General features: G+C 41.3%; 1 protein-coding gene and 1 long non-coding RNA gene across 2 annotated transcripts in view; one reads left to right on the forward strand and one right to left on the reverse strand.

The window, feature by feature from the left end:
• Positions 1-16,251, forward strand: part of LOC127368435 (uncharacterized) — a 180,533-nt gene that overhangs the window by 130,266 nt on the left and 34,016 nt on the right. The window lies entirely within an intron of this gene.
• On the reverse strand, positions 1,933-15,946 carry LOC127368370 (solute carrier family 35 member D3). Its single transcript, XM_051409172.1, has 4 exons — positions 15,172-15,946; positions 10,912-11,122; positions 8,755-8,912; positions 1,933-7,981 (listed from the first exon to the last, which is right to left on the reverse strand). Exons 1-4 carry the CDS (start codon positions 15,394-15,396, stop codon positions 7,253-7,255), a joined length of 1,323 nt encoding a protein of 440 aa, XP_051265132.1. The 5' UTR covers positions 15,397-15,946; the 3' UTR covers positions 1,933-7,252.

A 16,251-nucleotide genomic window follows, 5' to 3' on the forward strand; every position in this document is an offset into this window, starting at 1 on the left:
TCTTCACAGAAATGAACTGAAGCGCTGATAAAGTCCTTCTGTATAGATTTTATACATACACTAAGTTTTCTTACACTTTTAAAATCAAGAAGCTTTGGCGACCCCTAGTGGTTGGGAACAACTAGTTTACTGATACATAACCCTCAAATTCCACCAGACAGGCCGCAACGCATTCAGCCTCAGAAGCGTCTCTCTGATTCTGATGTATTCGGCCCGGTTCAGCTGTGCTGTTCACTGGGAGCTCCCAGTCTGGCAGAGTCATCTAATGGGGCTACTGTAGTTGCATGGCGAGGGGGCCGTAACGCACATCCAGCGCTATTGGCTACTTTAAACGGCTATCAATAAAATATAAATTTGTACCTTTATTAAACCAGATATGTCAATTTAAAAACAATTCAATCAATCAGAATAGATTTGAAGCGGAGAAACGATATCAGAAAAGAAAATATCGTGATACAATATTTCTGTATTTTCTGTCCTAGCAGGCAACAGCAAATAGCGCTCTGCTTTTTATTTCATGGGGAGTTGACTTTTACTTTCAAAAGGGACACAAACCACAGCCTCCTGGGTGAGAGTCCTGTTTGACTCATCCATCCAGGCTGTTGATCAGTGTGAATAAAGACTATGTTCCGATCTTCAGAGAATCTTCATAGAAATGAATGACATACTGAGATATAGGCCTACTGTGTATAGTTTTTAAATCTTACACCCCTTAAGGCCACGACACACCAACCGGACGGCCGACCGTCAGCAGAAAAGCAGTCAGACTGATCAGTCGGCTCCCATCTCCCCGAGTCGGTCAAAAAAGTGCCTCCGAAACACACCAAAACGACGCCAACTGGAGCGTACGTTCTGCGCGTGCACGAGGCGTAATACGTCCCCATAACAGCAGGCGGCGCTAATCTGTGTTGTGTTGTGTTGAAATGACGGATCACTCTAGACCTAGTAAACACAGAGCACGCTGTCGTCAGTCATTGTTTTCATCAGAGAGTGTTGATGGTAGTCAAGAAGGATCGTTGTTGTCATTACTCCCTGAACGGATAATACGATGGCTAATAATAACAAGATACTGGCATTGGCGTAGTATGTTTATCATCGTCACTTCCGGTTCTCTCGTGCACTCGTCACTGATTCGCTAGTCAAGGGCTAGCACTCCACCAATCAGATTGGTCATTGAGGCCGACGGCCACTGGCCAATTCCACATGTCGAATCAGCCAAAATGAACGCCGACGCCGACACCGACTGACGACAGCACGGGACACACCGGACCGATTTGAGCCACCGACCTCGCCCGACTGTCCGACGACGGCCGATAATCGGGTTGGTGTGTCCGGGCCTTAAAAATCAAGAAGGCCTTGTGACCCCCAAAGTAGTCTTGGCGACCCCTAGAAAGGGTCCTGACCCTCAGGTTGGGAACCTCTGCACTGAAGGGTACCTTGTGTGTCTGTATGAGACACAGAGGGGAGCCGCGAGATAGTTTCAGTGATATTATTGAGTCTACTCACCGATACCATGAACTTCCATTAAGGTGGACAACCAGTGTTTTTATATTTTTACAAGACGAAAGAGAGTTTTTTCCCTGGAGGATGATAACGATCTCTGCCACAGTGATGAAACATTCAGCTTCAGAGAGCACGAACACCTCCTCTTCTTCACACACACACACACACACACACACACACACTCACTCACTCACACACACACACGCTCATACAGACATAATGACCCATATCATAAATATAATAATCCAATCATGTCCATGCGCCTGCATAGTCTTTACGTCTGTATTCTGTGCGGTGAACCTAGACCTTCACCGCTGATGAAAACACCATCATCATCGTGGAAACACCTCTGTCAGCACACACACACACACACACACACACACACACACACACACACACACACACACAAAGAACACAACAACAAATATCCTACTGAGAGATTTCTTTATAAAAAATGAGATTTGAGTTGACTTTGCATTGAACATGCAAACTGAAGAGCAGATGGTTCCTTTCACTTCACCACACACACATTTTCTTTTTCTTCTCAGGAACAAACCAGACTCAACAACGGGCAAATAAATAAAAACATAATTTTATAAGTAATAAAAACCAACCAGGGAATTATTGTTTCTCAGCTCGTATTGGGCTGGAAGTTTCACCCTGGAGAGGATTTAACTGTATTTGTGAGGACCAAGGAGAGTTAATGCTATAAAGGTTATAATTAGGTAAAAGCACCAGAACCAACATTTATGTGTCGGGGATTTGGAAGTAAATTCATTTTGGATCCATTTGTTAAATTTTATGGTGTTAGGCTCTTATATATCCACTATAAAAACTATATAATGATTATATTATTATTATTAGTGATTTTATGCTCTCTCGTGATGGTAGAGTTAAACTGAATACATTTTCGATATTTAGGTTAATCGCAGTCAACACTCAGCAACTGACAGAAACATGGAATCTGTGTGAATGTTGAAGTTATTTATTTACACTCGTGTTAAATACCTACCTCCATACTCCGTCTTAGCAGTGTACAACCTCTAGAGAAAGGTCATTATCTTTCTGCTACGGGGCAAAAAACATTTGTTGTCTGATTGTTTTTATTTCTTTAAAGGAACGAGTCGCCTCCTAAAAAGACACAAGCTCCTGAAAACATGACGGGGGAGGTCTAAAATATTGACAATATGCTTTGTTTGCATTTCTATTTTTCTATATCTTCATTGTCATGGATTATACATAAACTTTGTGCATGTGGGTTTTATCACTAATTCACTTCAGTTCATCAGTTTGGTTTTAATTAGTTACCTGAACATATAAAAAGTCTTAAAGCTGAGAAACAGAAACAGCAGTAAAAATGTGAAAAAGGATAAAAAACAGAAATAATTAGGGTTAGGGGTATGCTGTGGTTGAGGTGAGGGATTAGGATTGTGCTGAATTAGAGGTTCTGGCACCTTTTTGGACCAATTCAGGCATTCAGAAGAAGACTCCCACGTATGTACACAAACTGAGCTTTGCTGCGTCGGTATTTAATAATAATTAAATGTATAAACTGAACTGTGTGGGCCACCGTGAGATCGGTGAGATCATCAACTGGAAAATCAATGCGATACACTGCGTTTGTCTTCCACTTTAATGAGTAACGAGTCTATTTAAATATCAGTAATTGTGTTATTTCATTTGAAAATGTAACTAGTTACATTACTAGTTACATACTACTTAAATAGTGGAATTACAGTAAGACGTATTTGTAAGAAAAAACTGGTCCAAAGTTAATTTCTTGTCCCTCATTAGTGATACAGCTCGGTAATTGTGGATCGTTTACTTCCACCTAAACCTTAGACCAGTTTATAGTCCACTACCTGTTTCTAGTCTGGGTTCCAGTGAGGATTGTTAACAAAGGTCCTCACAAGAACAGTACAAAGAGTGTGTGTGGTTCTCGTTGAGGAACTGACCTCACTGACCTCGTCAATGACGAGCTGTCAATGTGACTGACTGCTTCTTAGAAACCATTAGCACATTAGCACATTAGCGTCCCTGCAGGTCTCAGTGTCACTCCAAAGAGACTGTAAATTCATAAAAAGCAAATAAAAAAGCATAAAGGAACACTGCAACATTATTCCTCTGAATGGTACTCTTTAAAAAAAGGTTCCTATAAACTGCCATCACTCAGAAATGATGCATTTTATTTCTGCACAGCCTGGCAGAAATCTGTGAAATGAGCATTTACAGCACTGTGACATGAAAAATAGATTCATCCATACAGAACGAACAGATCAATGCTGCTGATTCTGTGAATTCTGTGAGTGTGCAGAGACAACGTACCTGTAATATATTTATGGTTTTAGAGATTAGCTTTATTTTGGTCAACAAATACATGAAAACGTCTTGTAGAAACTTGATTTTTCATGCACAACACACATTTCATCTCTTTTTAAAGCCAGCTGCTCATTTCACAAAGTTTCCTGACACCAGGCCGTTTATTTGCCTTCAACATGTCGCTGTGTCCATCTTCAGAACTGATAACTGCTTTCCAAAGTGTCACTGCAAATCATTTCAGTTTGTATACGGTACATTCACTGGAGCTCCAATTAGTTTTACAGACAGAAAACAACTTATAGACATCAACACAGGTAATTCTGAACTTCTTCCGCACACAGTCTCACCGTAATTTCTAGGAAGAGTCCTGGAAAGAACTGCGTAATTCCGCTTTATATCTATTTAAACCCATCTGATTATTGGAGACTTTATTCTCTACATTTGTTGAACCGTATGCTTGCCTTTAGACAAATTCTACATTTCTGACCCGCTGATTAAAAGAGCTTATGGCAGCAGTTCATTGGAATTAATTAACTGGAAGAGTATTAACTGAAAACTCCATGCTCCCTGTAATTGGTACTAAATTAAACGCTTCTTCTTCTCCAGGAAACATTATAGGAAATTATCAGGAAGTTGTGGATGTGAAATAAGGCTAAATGCTTATTTTCTCTGTTTTATGGAAACAACACGGTCTCACTTCCAATCAGAATCTGAAGCTGTAGGTTTCCCTCTGGACTCTATTAATAATAAATATATAATTAAAATGAATAGATCGATAGATACTTTATTTATCCTGAGGGAAATTCAAGATGTAATGAAAAATGTATAGGAATCAGCAGCCTGTACTACAGGAGGAGACATTTTTGGCTGCAAAACACACTTGAGCCTTATAATGCTAATTTATTGCCACAGATTCAGCAGAATTTTCTTTTTTTAGATTTGGAATCCATAGCTGGCCTACCAAGGGAGACTCAAGACTGTAGTAGCTATGCATTTATACAACTGGAGAATGTAAGAATCAACAATGATGAAAAAATACTTATTTATTTAGGCTACGTATCATTTTTTTTATGGTGCTTTACAATGTGGTTTGGCTCTGTGATCTGCAAATCCCACCGAGAGCGTTTCAGAGCGTCTTCCTGCCCGACATTGTTGACTTGTAAATTTTGTCCTTGAAAAGGAAACAAACGGTGTGTTTCTCTGCTTCAAATCTCCTCTGACTGACTTGATGTAGCATGAAATTTGATCCGGAGTCTGCACGCAGTATTTTTTTGTGAAAATTGCCAAGATTCTTTCTACGTGTTTCTAATGAGATCTGATCTGTGCTGCTTGACACGAGTGGGTGGCAGCTTCCATCAAAAACAGAGCAGCCGTATTCTACAAGGAGCAGAGCAGTAAGATGCTTCTGGTGGTCTCTCGAGCATTGTATAGATCTTTTCTGCCGACCGCAGTGGAGCCAGAATGCGTTGGTTGTGCCCGGTGGAATTTGGGACTAAAGATCCACAAGTGGCTCCAGAGCTGCAGCTTGCAGACCCCTGAGTTAGACTTTCAAAATAAAGCTTGCATGCACATTGCCAAATGGTCGCAGTTTGTTTAAGTTTAGTTTTTCTACTTGGTTCATTTTAGGAAAAAATCCTAACTTCAGTAAGTTAACTTACACAAGTTACATCTTGAATCACATTTACAAAAAGTCCAAAAGGCAGGAATTAAAGTAACTCAGTTTTACAGGTTTGGTAAATATTTGTGTTTTCCCTTCCTACAATGTCCAAAACCTTGACAATAACACATCACATATCAGTTCATCTTGGTGGTGCCCACTGACTCATTAACACCTGACACACCAAACAAATCACATCATGCTTTAACAACTATATTTATCTTTTTAGTAAATCTTCAGAATAACGTCTGAACCGGGCTGCTCAAACAGCACACACCCTGTCTGCTGCAGCTCGAGGGGACATCAGATCTTTTACACCGATAAATGAAGTTTGGGGACTGTGAGAAGAAAAATCAATATTAATCAATATCACCGGTTGACAGCTTTTTCTCTCCAAACTCTTCAAGCAGCCTGTAGCTTTTTTCTTTATTTGAGGGAGAGGAGATTAATGTTTCCGGCATAGAGTTAAACACAGAAATCTGGAGGTTGAAGACACAAGATCGAGCTTGGAGCTGAAATGTTCAATATACGGTCCAAACCACAGAACTTTTACTCTGACTGGATGTTAGAGGATGGCAAGCAATCAGGGCTCAGACGTCACAGACCATCAAACAGGGTATTTATCAAAAATTGTCAGTGCTCAGCAAGTTTCTGTTGCTATTTCTCGATTTAAAATCATTTTAAAACCTTCATTTAACTCCTTTTGTCACTGATCATTGCAGCCTGAAGAGCCACACTCAGAAGGATATGACGTGCATTAGGTTTGGGTACACAGAATAAAAATTAAATAGATTTTTTAAAATTATCTTTTGAAAAATTTTAGTCTTTTGACCTATTGTCACTTATTATCCTGATTTGTATGGATGAATTTTGCAGTGCCACTGTGTGACCATAGCTTTATTAGCGCCACAACTGCAGTGTCAGGAAGGAAACAGGAACAAACAAATAATATATCACTGATGTATGAGCACAATTGAAACACAACATGATGCCACATTATTATTTTTGACTCAATTTCCCCTTGATACGTTATTTCTGTCTATAAACAGTAAACAAGTGACTGGACCTGCAGGGTTCGAGAGAGGCAAACAAACAATCATACTCAGACTCAAACAAACAAACCCAGTGTGACAGAGCCATAGTTAACGTTTTGTGGTCGGTGCATGCTTTTACAAGTGATCTGATGCACATGTAAAGGTTCCCTCCAGTCAATCAGAAACAAAAATTCACCCAGGTTTCATACAACAAAACAGAAACATGTCTGCACAAGATGCACTCTTTTTTCACAAGACCTGCTTTTGTTTGGCTAGCTGGCTAATCGGTGGGGACGCAAACCAAATCATGCTACACCATGGCTAGCCTGGCCTCCGCTGCACGCCACCGAGCTTTACGAGCTGAGAGGCAGAATTTATCACCGACAGGCAGCTTCTCCCAAAACTCTCCACTTTTCTCCACCAGGAACTTCTTCTTTATCCTCATAAACACAGAGAAAGACTTTGTGTCTCTTGCTTTTAGTAAAGCTTTGTATTTAAAGCCTTGTGTGATAAAATTGAACTTTTAGCACAAAGCTTTCACTGAGGTATCGCAGCAACAGGAGCAAACATGTTTCCAACAAGCATCTGTTCACTGCTAACCAAAGAGGTTCCCGGTGGACGCAGAGCTGTAGTCTGTCGTTTTTTTAATTCTGCCCGTCTCTGGTTTCTTTAAACTTTTTTATCCTCTAATTCGTTCCCAGTTTGATTTTTATAGTCTGTCCAGGTCTCTGTCCCACCCTTACGGACTCTGCTGCTCCATGTTATCAATCAAAGGCTCTTTCTTCATGAACTGCAGATGTCTGATGGACCTCCACACCCCGACATAGCTGTCACTAACAGACTGACTGGAGGTGGTGTTCTCCTTCTGGAGGTGCTCTCTCTGCATCTCCAGCACCTCTTTTTCCGTCATGACACAAGAATTCACACCCGCCTCTCCTGTCCACACCTCTCCGTTTGCCAAACTGGCCGGTGCCTCCGCCTCCTGCCCGTCTCTGCTCAACACTCCCTCTATTTCCGGATTTCCCGGATCAGATCCAGTGCCATCCACAGGTCCGTCGCCATTCAGTGGTGGTTTCTCTTGATACGGCTCGCCAGGTAGCTCACCATCCTTCCCAGCCTCCTCCAGGTCCTCGTACAAGCTCTTCTTCTTCGTCTCGAAGTATTTGACCACGCAGTAGATGATGGAGCCAACGGTGTTGACCACCACGCCGCCGATGAACAGCCCGGTTGGTGCAACATCACTGAACGCCAGCATGCCGACGGTGATGGTGGCAATGCTCTTGACCACACCAACAAAGCTGGTGGTGACGGCGGAGTTGATGTAGGTGCAGTGGAGCGTGGTGAAGTTCATAGCACAGCCGATGAAGACGCAGAAGACGAAGATGACAGTGATGTGGGGGTCCTTCCAGCCCTCGTACGACCACATGTTGATGGTGTCCAAGGAGATGATCGAGCACACCAGGAGGACCTGGGAGAGCAGCAAAGAGGAAAGAAGAGACAAAGAGAGAAAAAGAAGCTCAATATAAAAACAAGAGAAAGGAAAGTGAAAGACGAGAGTGCAGATTGGGAAAAAAAACGACGACTCGAGACAAAACAAATTACGACAAAAGATTAAAGAATAAAGTGAAAAACTAATAAAAGAGGCAGACACAAAAACAGCACAGGCAGAAAAAGAAAGAGCAAAAAAAGCAGGTAGAAAGAGAAATGAATGTATGTATAGAAAAACAGGAAAAGGATGAGAGAAAAATAATGGAAGAATGTGAAATTGAGAGATATAATATGAAATAAAAAACAATGAGAAGTAGACAGTAAAAGAGGAGAGGAGATAGAGGAAGCAGAAAAGAGAAACGAAGATAAAACAATAATAAAAAGGGGCTGAAATAAAACAGGAAAAAGATATAAAGAAGAAGCAAGCTATAGAGACAGAAACATAGAAACTAAAAAGTGAATAAAGGAAAAAAGTGAGGACAGAAAGACAATGAGAGCGATAGAAAGGTAAAGAAAGCAACTAAAAGCAGAAAAAGAAGATTAGAGTCAGAAACAGAATAAGAAAGAGATAAAAAGTAAAGTCAAAGAAAGAGAAACAAACAAAAGGAAGTGGGAGAAAAGGACAAGTGAAACTGAAGAAAGATGGAGAGAAGAAATAAGAAAAGAGAAAGATGAGCTAAATGGAAATCTAAAAATGATAGAAGTGACAATTCTCAGTGGGAATCAACCCCGACCCTCTGCAGTGTCCCGTACCGGAGAGGCCATGACGGCGATGGCGTACTGTGCCGTGAGCGGCCCGTATTCACTGTCCAGACTGGTTTTCTGGATCACGACCAGGTAAGAGGCATGGATGATGACCGCCAACACGCCAGTGACGTAACCGAAAGGATCACCGGTGAGATCGCCAGCACCTGGGGAGGAAATCAACCAAGATTCAAACAAGAAAAATAAGGTTGACTGGTTTTCGTACATATCTGCTTCAGACCCTAACCCTGCTTGGATGTTATAGTAGTCAGTGAGCTATAAGCTAACTCCACAGTGTCTCCGTCTCACGCTGGATGTCATTCACATTCAATAACAACAACATGAAACACATACAAACATTGTGCGTCGACTAATAGGATCATGGTTTCATATGTGTGAAGGTTTTAATCTCTCATGGTGTTCCGACACCAATTTGGTCAAACAGTCTAGTTTCTCACTGTCTTAGCTTTCCTATTATAACTCATCTTCTAAAACACGGCTGTCTGTTTTCATTTAATTTAGGTGTCAGCTGTGCAGTGCATTTCACTGTTGCTGGTAGTTTTATAGCTGCTTTAATTTCCTTAATTCACGACTGACATTACATCATGGTTCTCTGATTGTGATGGAAAGGCATGCTCTGATCATTTTGCATTGGGGCCCGGTGTTGACTCGTTTTCTCCCTGTGTCAGTTCGCAGTACATCTCCACACAGTTTCAAACCGTCTGATGTCCCAGCAAACCTTACAGCTAACTGACTTATAGCATCCTGGTCCTCCTGTTTTGAGAGCTTCTGTCAACTGGCACTCCTCCTGCAGTTTCCTCAGAAAGGAAGCGCAAGCTTCCGGCTTTCACGTAGCTGATTAGGCCAGATAATATTTAACTGATTGAGATGTTAAAAATAACCTGCACAGTCACTTTCATTAAAAAAACAACACATTTTCTCTCCTCTGGACCGTCCCGGTGCAGGACCTTTGACATGCCGGCTGGACTTGAAGAGCGTTATCCTGCTTTTTCCTCATCTGAATACCCTGAATCAGGTGACTGAGGTCTTAGGACAGACACAAATTTATGATTTTTAATTTTTGGCTGCATGAATAAAATGTACGTAATTTAGTGAGAGTTAGGAAGAGACAACAGAGTGTTAATAAAAACTTTAAGGTGAACGGTTATAAACAAGGTTAAAAGAAACAAATGTTGACCGAGAACCATATAAGGTTTTGTAATCGTATAATGTCACACTTTTACATGACAAAATCATCTAAGGAGATAATGATGCATTTTAAAGCCACTATTTGAAGAAATATTTACTTATAATCCACTTTCCATGCAACATTATGACGTTTCCTCACTTGATTAATCCACGAAAGACGTCTGGAAGATGCAAATATTCGATTTTTCACAGGAGAAAATGTGATTATCACCGAGATTAAACCCTGAATGATGAATCTGTCCATTAGATTCATATTCTGCACATTTCACACTTCATGTTTGGACCCCCCTCCTGCCAGAGAGACACTGAGAGCGGTAGCGGTGGAGATTGATTCAGGAAATGAATTATCTGTAGGTTTTTTTGTTTATGACTTCAGGATCATTAAGTGTAATGGAAGAGGGGAAATTTACTGCAGGGAGAGACGATTAAAGGATCTTTACAGGACCAGAACTTCATGCAACGGTTAAACAGCTTCACATATGAGGAAAAAGTTGTTTATCTGCGATAGTTTTAAAAAAATATATAGAAAAGATTCTGTTTTCTTTTGCTTAGTTAAAAGAAGTTGAAGAGACAATGACATTAGAAGGAAGAGAGGGATCAAGAAATGGATGGAAAAAGTTAACATTGAATAATTTTTAAACTGCTTTATTCAGTGTGTTTAGTGGTTTTAATCAGCGGGTCTGTTTGTGTTGGAGAGGAGGAGACCTCTGTGGATCATTGGGCTCCCGGTAGAAACCTCCTGAACCATGAACACTGAAGGAATCCTAACCGGGAGAAGCTGACTGCAATGACGGCACCTCATCAAACTTCATATTTTGTTATTGTTTTGATGTAAGAGACCCCCTAGTGGAAAATACTGGTCCACGGCCTGATGTGTATGATTTTGGGCCGCTACTAGCATAACAAACCCAAATCTCTGGTTCTGCAGACAGACTGTAATGAGAGTTGTGTGTTTACCAGCCAGCGCGGCTCCAGCGGTGGTGATGATGACGGCGGTCACCACGCCGACGGACGGCACACCGTTCCTCAGCACACACACGCCGATGCTAAGTGTGAAGAGCGGCAGGCAGCGCTTGAACACGACGTACATGGGCAGGCTGAGGCCGCGCAGAGACCACAGAGTGAGAGTGGACTGCAGCGTGGAGAGGATGCACACTGATCCAAACTCCTGCACACAGACGGACAGAAACACACATTTAGTGACATTGACTTCCTGGAGGATTAAACTCAGTGGACTTTGTGGCTGACAGATTTTTGTTTAGAAATGAGAAAACGAAAATCAGAAAACAAACTTGTTTTTAAATTTTTTGTTTTGAAAATATAAAAAAAGAAAATTAAAAAAACGACCTATTATATGACTTTATTTAATGTACTTATAAATGGAAATCGGGAATTAAAATGAGATTTCCACACACGTTTTTTAATTCCCGGTTTATATTTATAAGTACATCAAATCAAGTCAGGTAACAGGTCGTATTTCCATTTTCCATTTTGTTTTGTTCCCCTTATTATAAATGGTAGTCGGGAAACAAATTGTTTCCCAATTATGGTTTTCTCATTTTAAAACAAAAATCTGTTGGCCATAAAGTACACTGATCAATCAACCTGACCTTAACCACAGTGTCTACATCGCAGTTCAACACATAACACATAAAATAAGTCTTGACTCTAAGAGTTACTGATTCACCTTGTGGGGACCACTATGAGATCAGTCCCCATAACGTGACTGTGTTAAGTCCCCACAATGTATGTTACATAGACACACTTTTTAATGCTTATTTTAAATACAATGGCAATTAGAGCAAATTTGTTTTGCCATTATTTTGGTCACAAACTAAAGTACGGTAATACTAAATTCAGATTTTCAGATTTTGAAAATAAAAATGATTTGCAGTTTTTAAGAGTTAAATTTAGTTCAGTTTAATTATTGTTGTTTTATTAGTCTGTTTTCTGCCTCTTTAGAAACTTAATTTTCACTGTGGTTATTCATGATTAATTGTGTAAATCTGCTCAGCTGTGCATTTAAAAATTTAATCTGATACCGTGAAAAAAAAACTAGAAACAAGATTTAAAAATATATATCAATAAGAAATATTGATCTAAACTTATTCTATAAGACAACAAAGAAAAATGGAAACCATTTTAACCCTTGTGCTCTCCTCAAATGTATTACCCTCTGGACACCTTTGTGTCAAAAATGTACATGCACAAAAAAAACTGCTATTAAATCATCATACATCAATATTCTTTTCAGCTTTTTTTTTCATAAATCTCTAAAAAACTACCAAACATTAAATCATTTTTAGGATTTTAACCCTTTAAATGGCAGGTTAATTATTTGAATTATTTCATTATTATTACAAAAAAGCACAAAAGATTAATTATTTTCCATATAATAAACAGTAGGGGAATAAGGCTTTGGTGGTGATTAGAGTCTTGGAAGTTTAGCAACAAAAATGTATTTGATTGCATTCGTATTTTTTATGTAGTGCCAGATACTCCCTCTGGACACCTTTGTGGCTAAAAATGACTCATTGAGTTACATTAAAACCACATTTTTAACCACCTTGATTTTGCATGCCCCAAAGGTGATCTTTTAAATGTGTGCTACTAACGTGACGACTACGATAATCGTTTCCACCATTTCTTCTGATACAACTTCGCTGATAAGATTTATGTAGAAATACGTGAAATTTTTCAACTTGCGTAGAAGACCCAAATGGGAATTTGCTTCATTAGAGTCTTCCGTGGTATGCGTCTGTTTCGCTTCTTTATATTGACTTTGCATGTAAAGTACTCTTACAAATAATTTTATTCACCTTGGTGGGAACGCAGCATAAGTGTCAACTGAGAGCTGCCTTTTATAACGGCGAACAAACGTTGAAACGTTTTACAGAATTCAACATACTCGACATATAAAAGATGGACGTCTCCACCTTCTCCCACTGTACAAAAATTAGGCCAGAATATCATCTGTCTCTATTCAGAGCCAGAGTCTGTGCAGGAGTGATCGGGGTCGGCGTTGGAGCCACGGTATCGAGGTCCCGCCCATACAGCCGTCCGACTGAGTGGTGAGCAGGGCTCAGCTGTCAATCATAACGTGAAACCCCCTTTTTATATCTTCAAATAACTAATTAAAACCAAACTGATGAAAAATGAACAAACATCAGCGTGATAACGACCTAAAATATAGAGAGAGTCTATACTGCAGTCAGCCACCAGGGGGAGATAGAGAGAGAGAGTCTATACTGCAGTCAGCCACCAGGGGGAGATAGAGAGAGAGTGTCTATACTGCAGTCAGCCACCAGGGGGAGATAGAGAGAGAGTCTATACTGCAGTCAGCCACCAGGGGGAGATAGAGAGAGAGAGTCTATACTGCAGTCAGCCACCAGGGGAGATAGAGAGAGAGTGTCTATACTGCAGTCAGCCACCAGGGGGAGATAGAGAGAGAGAGTCTATACTGCAGTCAGCCACCAGGGGGAGATAGAGAGAGAGTCTATACTGCAGTCAGCCACCAGGGGGAGATGAGAGAGAGAGTCTATACTGCAGTCAGCCACCAGGGGAGATGAGAGAGAGAGTCTATACTGCAGTCAGCCACCAGGGGAGATAGAGAGAGTCTATACTGCAGTCAGCCACCAGGGGTAGAGAGAGAGTCTATACTGCAGTCAGCCACCAGGGGGAGATAGAGAGAGAGAGTCTATACTGCAGTCAGCCACCAGGGGGAGATAGAGAGAGAGAGTCTATACTGCAGTCAGCCACCAGGGGGAGATAGAGAGAGAGTCTATACTGCAGTCAGCCACCAGGGGGAGATAGAGAGAGAGTCTATACTGCAGTCAGCCACCAGGGGGAGATAGAGAGAGAGAGAGTCTATACTGCAGTCAGCCACCAGGGGAAGATAGAGAGAAAGAGAGTCTATACTGCAGTCAGCCACCAGGGGGAGATAGAGAGAAAGAGAGTCTATACTGCAGTCAGCCACCAGGGGGAGACAGAAATGGAGTCTATACTGCAGTCAGCCACCAGGGGGGTAGAGAGAGAGAGAGTCTATACTGCAGTCAGCCACCAGGGGGAGATAGAGTTTATTTTTTATGTATTTATTTTAGTGTAAAAAGAGAAAAACAGATTAAATCTTGTGTAAAACAACATTGAAGCAGCTGAAATAGAAGACTGATAGAATTGTTTTAATAATGTTGCAGATGAAACACATTAAACTGAGAATCATTATGAATCTTTGCTAAAACGAGACTTTTTCAGGTGTTTTTGAATAAAGATAATGAAGATATTGATTGCAGTGATGGAAATGTTCCAGAGAGGTGTTCCTCTGTATTTCTCTGATTATTGATTAAGGGAAGTCCGACAATACTGAACCAGCTGCAGAAACTGGAGGTTAGTTAGCCTAGCTGGCTAACGTTAGCACTGTCAGAACTTCTTTTACCATTTTTTTGTTTCGTTATTTTGCTGCACACACTGAGGTTCTCTCCAGCTTCTGACACCATTCTGTCTTTGGTGATACTGATGAACAGTCCCACCAATAAAACTAATGAATTGTATCAGTCAATCAGCAACTCAGCTAATCTGTCAGCCAATCAATCAATCAATCAATCAATCAATCAATCAATCAATCAATCAATCAATCAATCAATCAAGTCAATCAATCAATCAATCAATCAATCAATCAATCAATCAATCAGTCAATCAATCAATCAATCAATCAATCAGTCAATCAATCAATCAATCAGTCAGTCCTTAACTGGAAAGCACCAACAGGCAGTTTTATTAATATTGGTCCAGAGTGAGAACCGTCCGCTCTGCATTATATTTTACACATTAAATAAACACAAACATTAAACTGTGACGATGGAGAAACTTTTTAACTTTGGAACAAATAAAAATGAAACTTTACTTTGTGTATCCCTGAAATAATCTCAATCTATAATAAATATATGATTCCAGCTGCAGGTTAAAGGCAGGAAGAGGATCTGAAACCCAAAAAGCTTTAATAATTTTATTATTTTTGTATCAAAAGAAAAACTGGATTTTATTACCCTTGTCCTTTAACCAACGTTCAATATATTAAGTTTAGAATTTAAGCATATAATATTTATTTAGTTAATAAAGTATGATTATTTGTAATAATTGCATCATTCTGGCCTCTCTGAGCTTTATAGTTCAGCTTCATCAGATGATAAGTTGCAGCTGGAGGTCTCAGTGTGTTCTTACCTTGGAGAGCTGTTTGCTGAAGGGGGGGATCTGGATCTTGCCGAGCCGCCGGAGGGTCTCCAGGGTGAGCGCCGCGGTGCTGCTGGTCAGCAGCTGGATGAGCGTCAGGAAGCCGAAGTGATAATTACTGATGAGGAACTTGAGCAGGATGTTGAGGGAACCGGAGAAAACGCCGTGCGCAACGGCCACGGAGATCCCCAACAGCCGGCTCTTGAACACATCCATGGTGGTCCGTTTTAACGACAGTCAGACAGGAGGTGAGACGGGTCTGTCGGTGCCCGGGGTTTTGGAGAGGTTGAGCCGGGAGGTTTTTACGCACGGCGGCGACGCACCGCTGCTGCCCGCGTTAGTGCCGTCAGTGGAGGGACAGTCCGCATCCAGGAGCTCTTCCAGAGAGAAAGTGAGAGCTGAAGGGACGAGGAGATCCTCTGCGGCTCCGGTTCTGCTTCAGCTGCAGATAATTAACACATGAAGAAGCTGAGCCATTGTTGGTTCCCTCTCTCCCATCATCCTCAGCGGGAGACTTCAGCAGAGTTTTACTGTGCGCAAAACAAACCGGTAACAAACCCTCCGGTAAGTGAGGGAGGAGAGGAAAGAGGAGGAGAAGTGATTCCCGGAGAGCAGAAGCTGCAGCAGAGTTCAGGAGGAGCAGGAGGAGCTGGAGGAGCAGGAGGAGGTGTAGGAGGTGTACAGTAGAGGGGAGCTCGTCCTCTGAGAGCGCTGCCTGGGAAATATGACATTTTGCCGCAGCGTCTCCTGGCTGAGAGAGAGAGAGGGGGGGGTGAGAGAGAGAGAGAGGGGGGGGAGTGAGAGAGAGAGAGAGAGAGAGACTGAGAGAGAGAGGGGGGAGTGAGTGAGAGAGAGAGGGGGGGGTGGAGGGAGAGAGGGAGAGGAGGGGAAGAGAGAGAGACACAGAGAGAGAGAGAGAGAGAGAGAGAGGAGAGAGAGAGAGTCATTTCACTCATTTATTTCTAACTGAAACATTCCCCATAATAATTCTGGTGTAAATTCTGCTGTGGACAAAATCAATTCAATGTTTCCTCATTTGGCTCTATTGTCTAATTTGAAAGCCTCCAAACC

This window comes from Dicentrarchus labrax, unplaced genomic scaffold (assembly GCF_905237075.1).
Source record: "Dicentrarchus labrax unplaced genomic scaffold, dlabrax2021, whole genome shotgun sequence".
Taxonomy (NCBI): Eukaryota; Metazoa; Chordata; class Actinopteri; family Moronidae; genus Dicentrarchus; species Dicentrarchus labrax.

What these genes read in the sequence shown, in the direction of transcription:
- LOC127368370 (XM_051409172.1), bottom strand. Translation starts at nt 15,396, where the DNA reads ATGGATGTGTTCAAGAGCCGGCTGTTGGGGATCTCCGTGGCCGTTGCG. An exon ending in TCAGCAAACAGCTCTCCAAG is followed by an intron (nt 11,123 to 15,171) that starts GTAAGAACACAC and finishes GTCTGTGTGCAG; the next exon opens with GAGTTTGGATCAGTGTGCAT. An exon ending in CGCTGGAGCCGCGCTGGCTG is followed by an intron (nt 8,913 to 10,911) that starts GTAAACACACAA and finishes TTTCCTCCCCAG; the next exon opens with GTGCTGGCGATCTCACCGGT.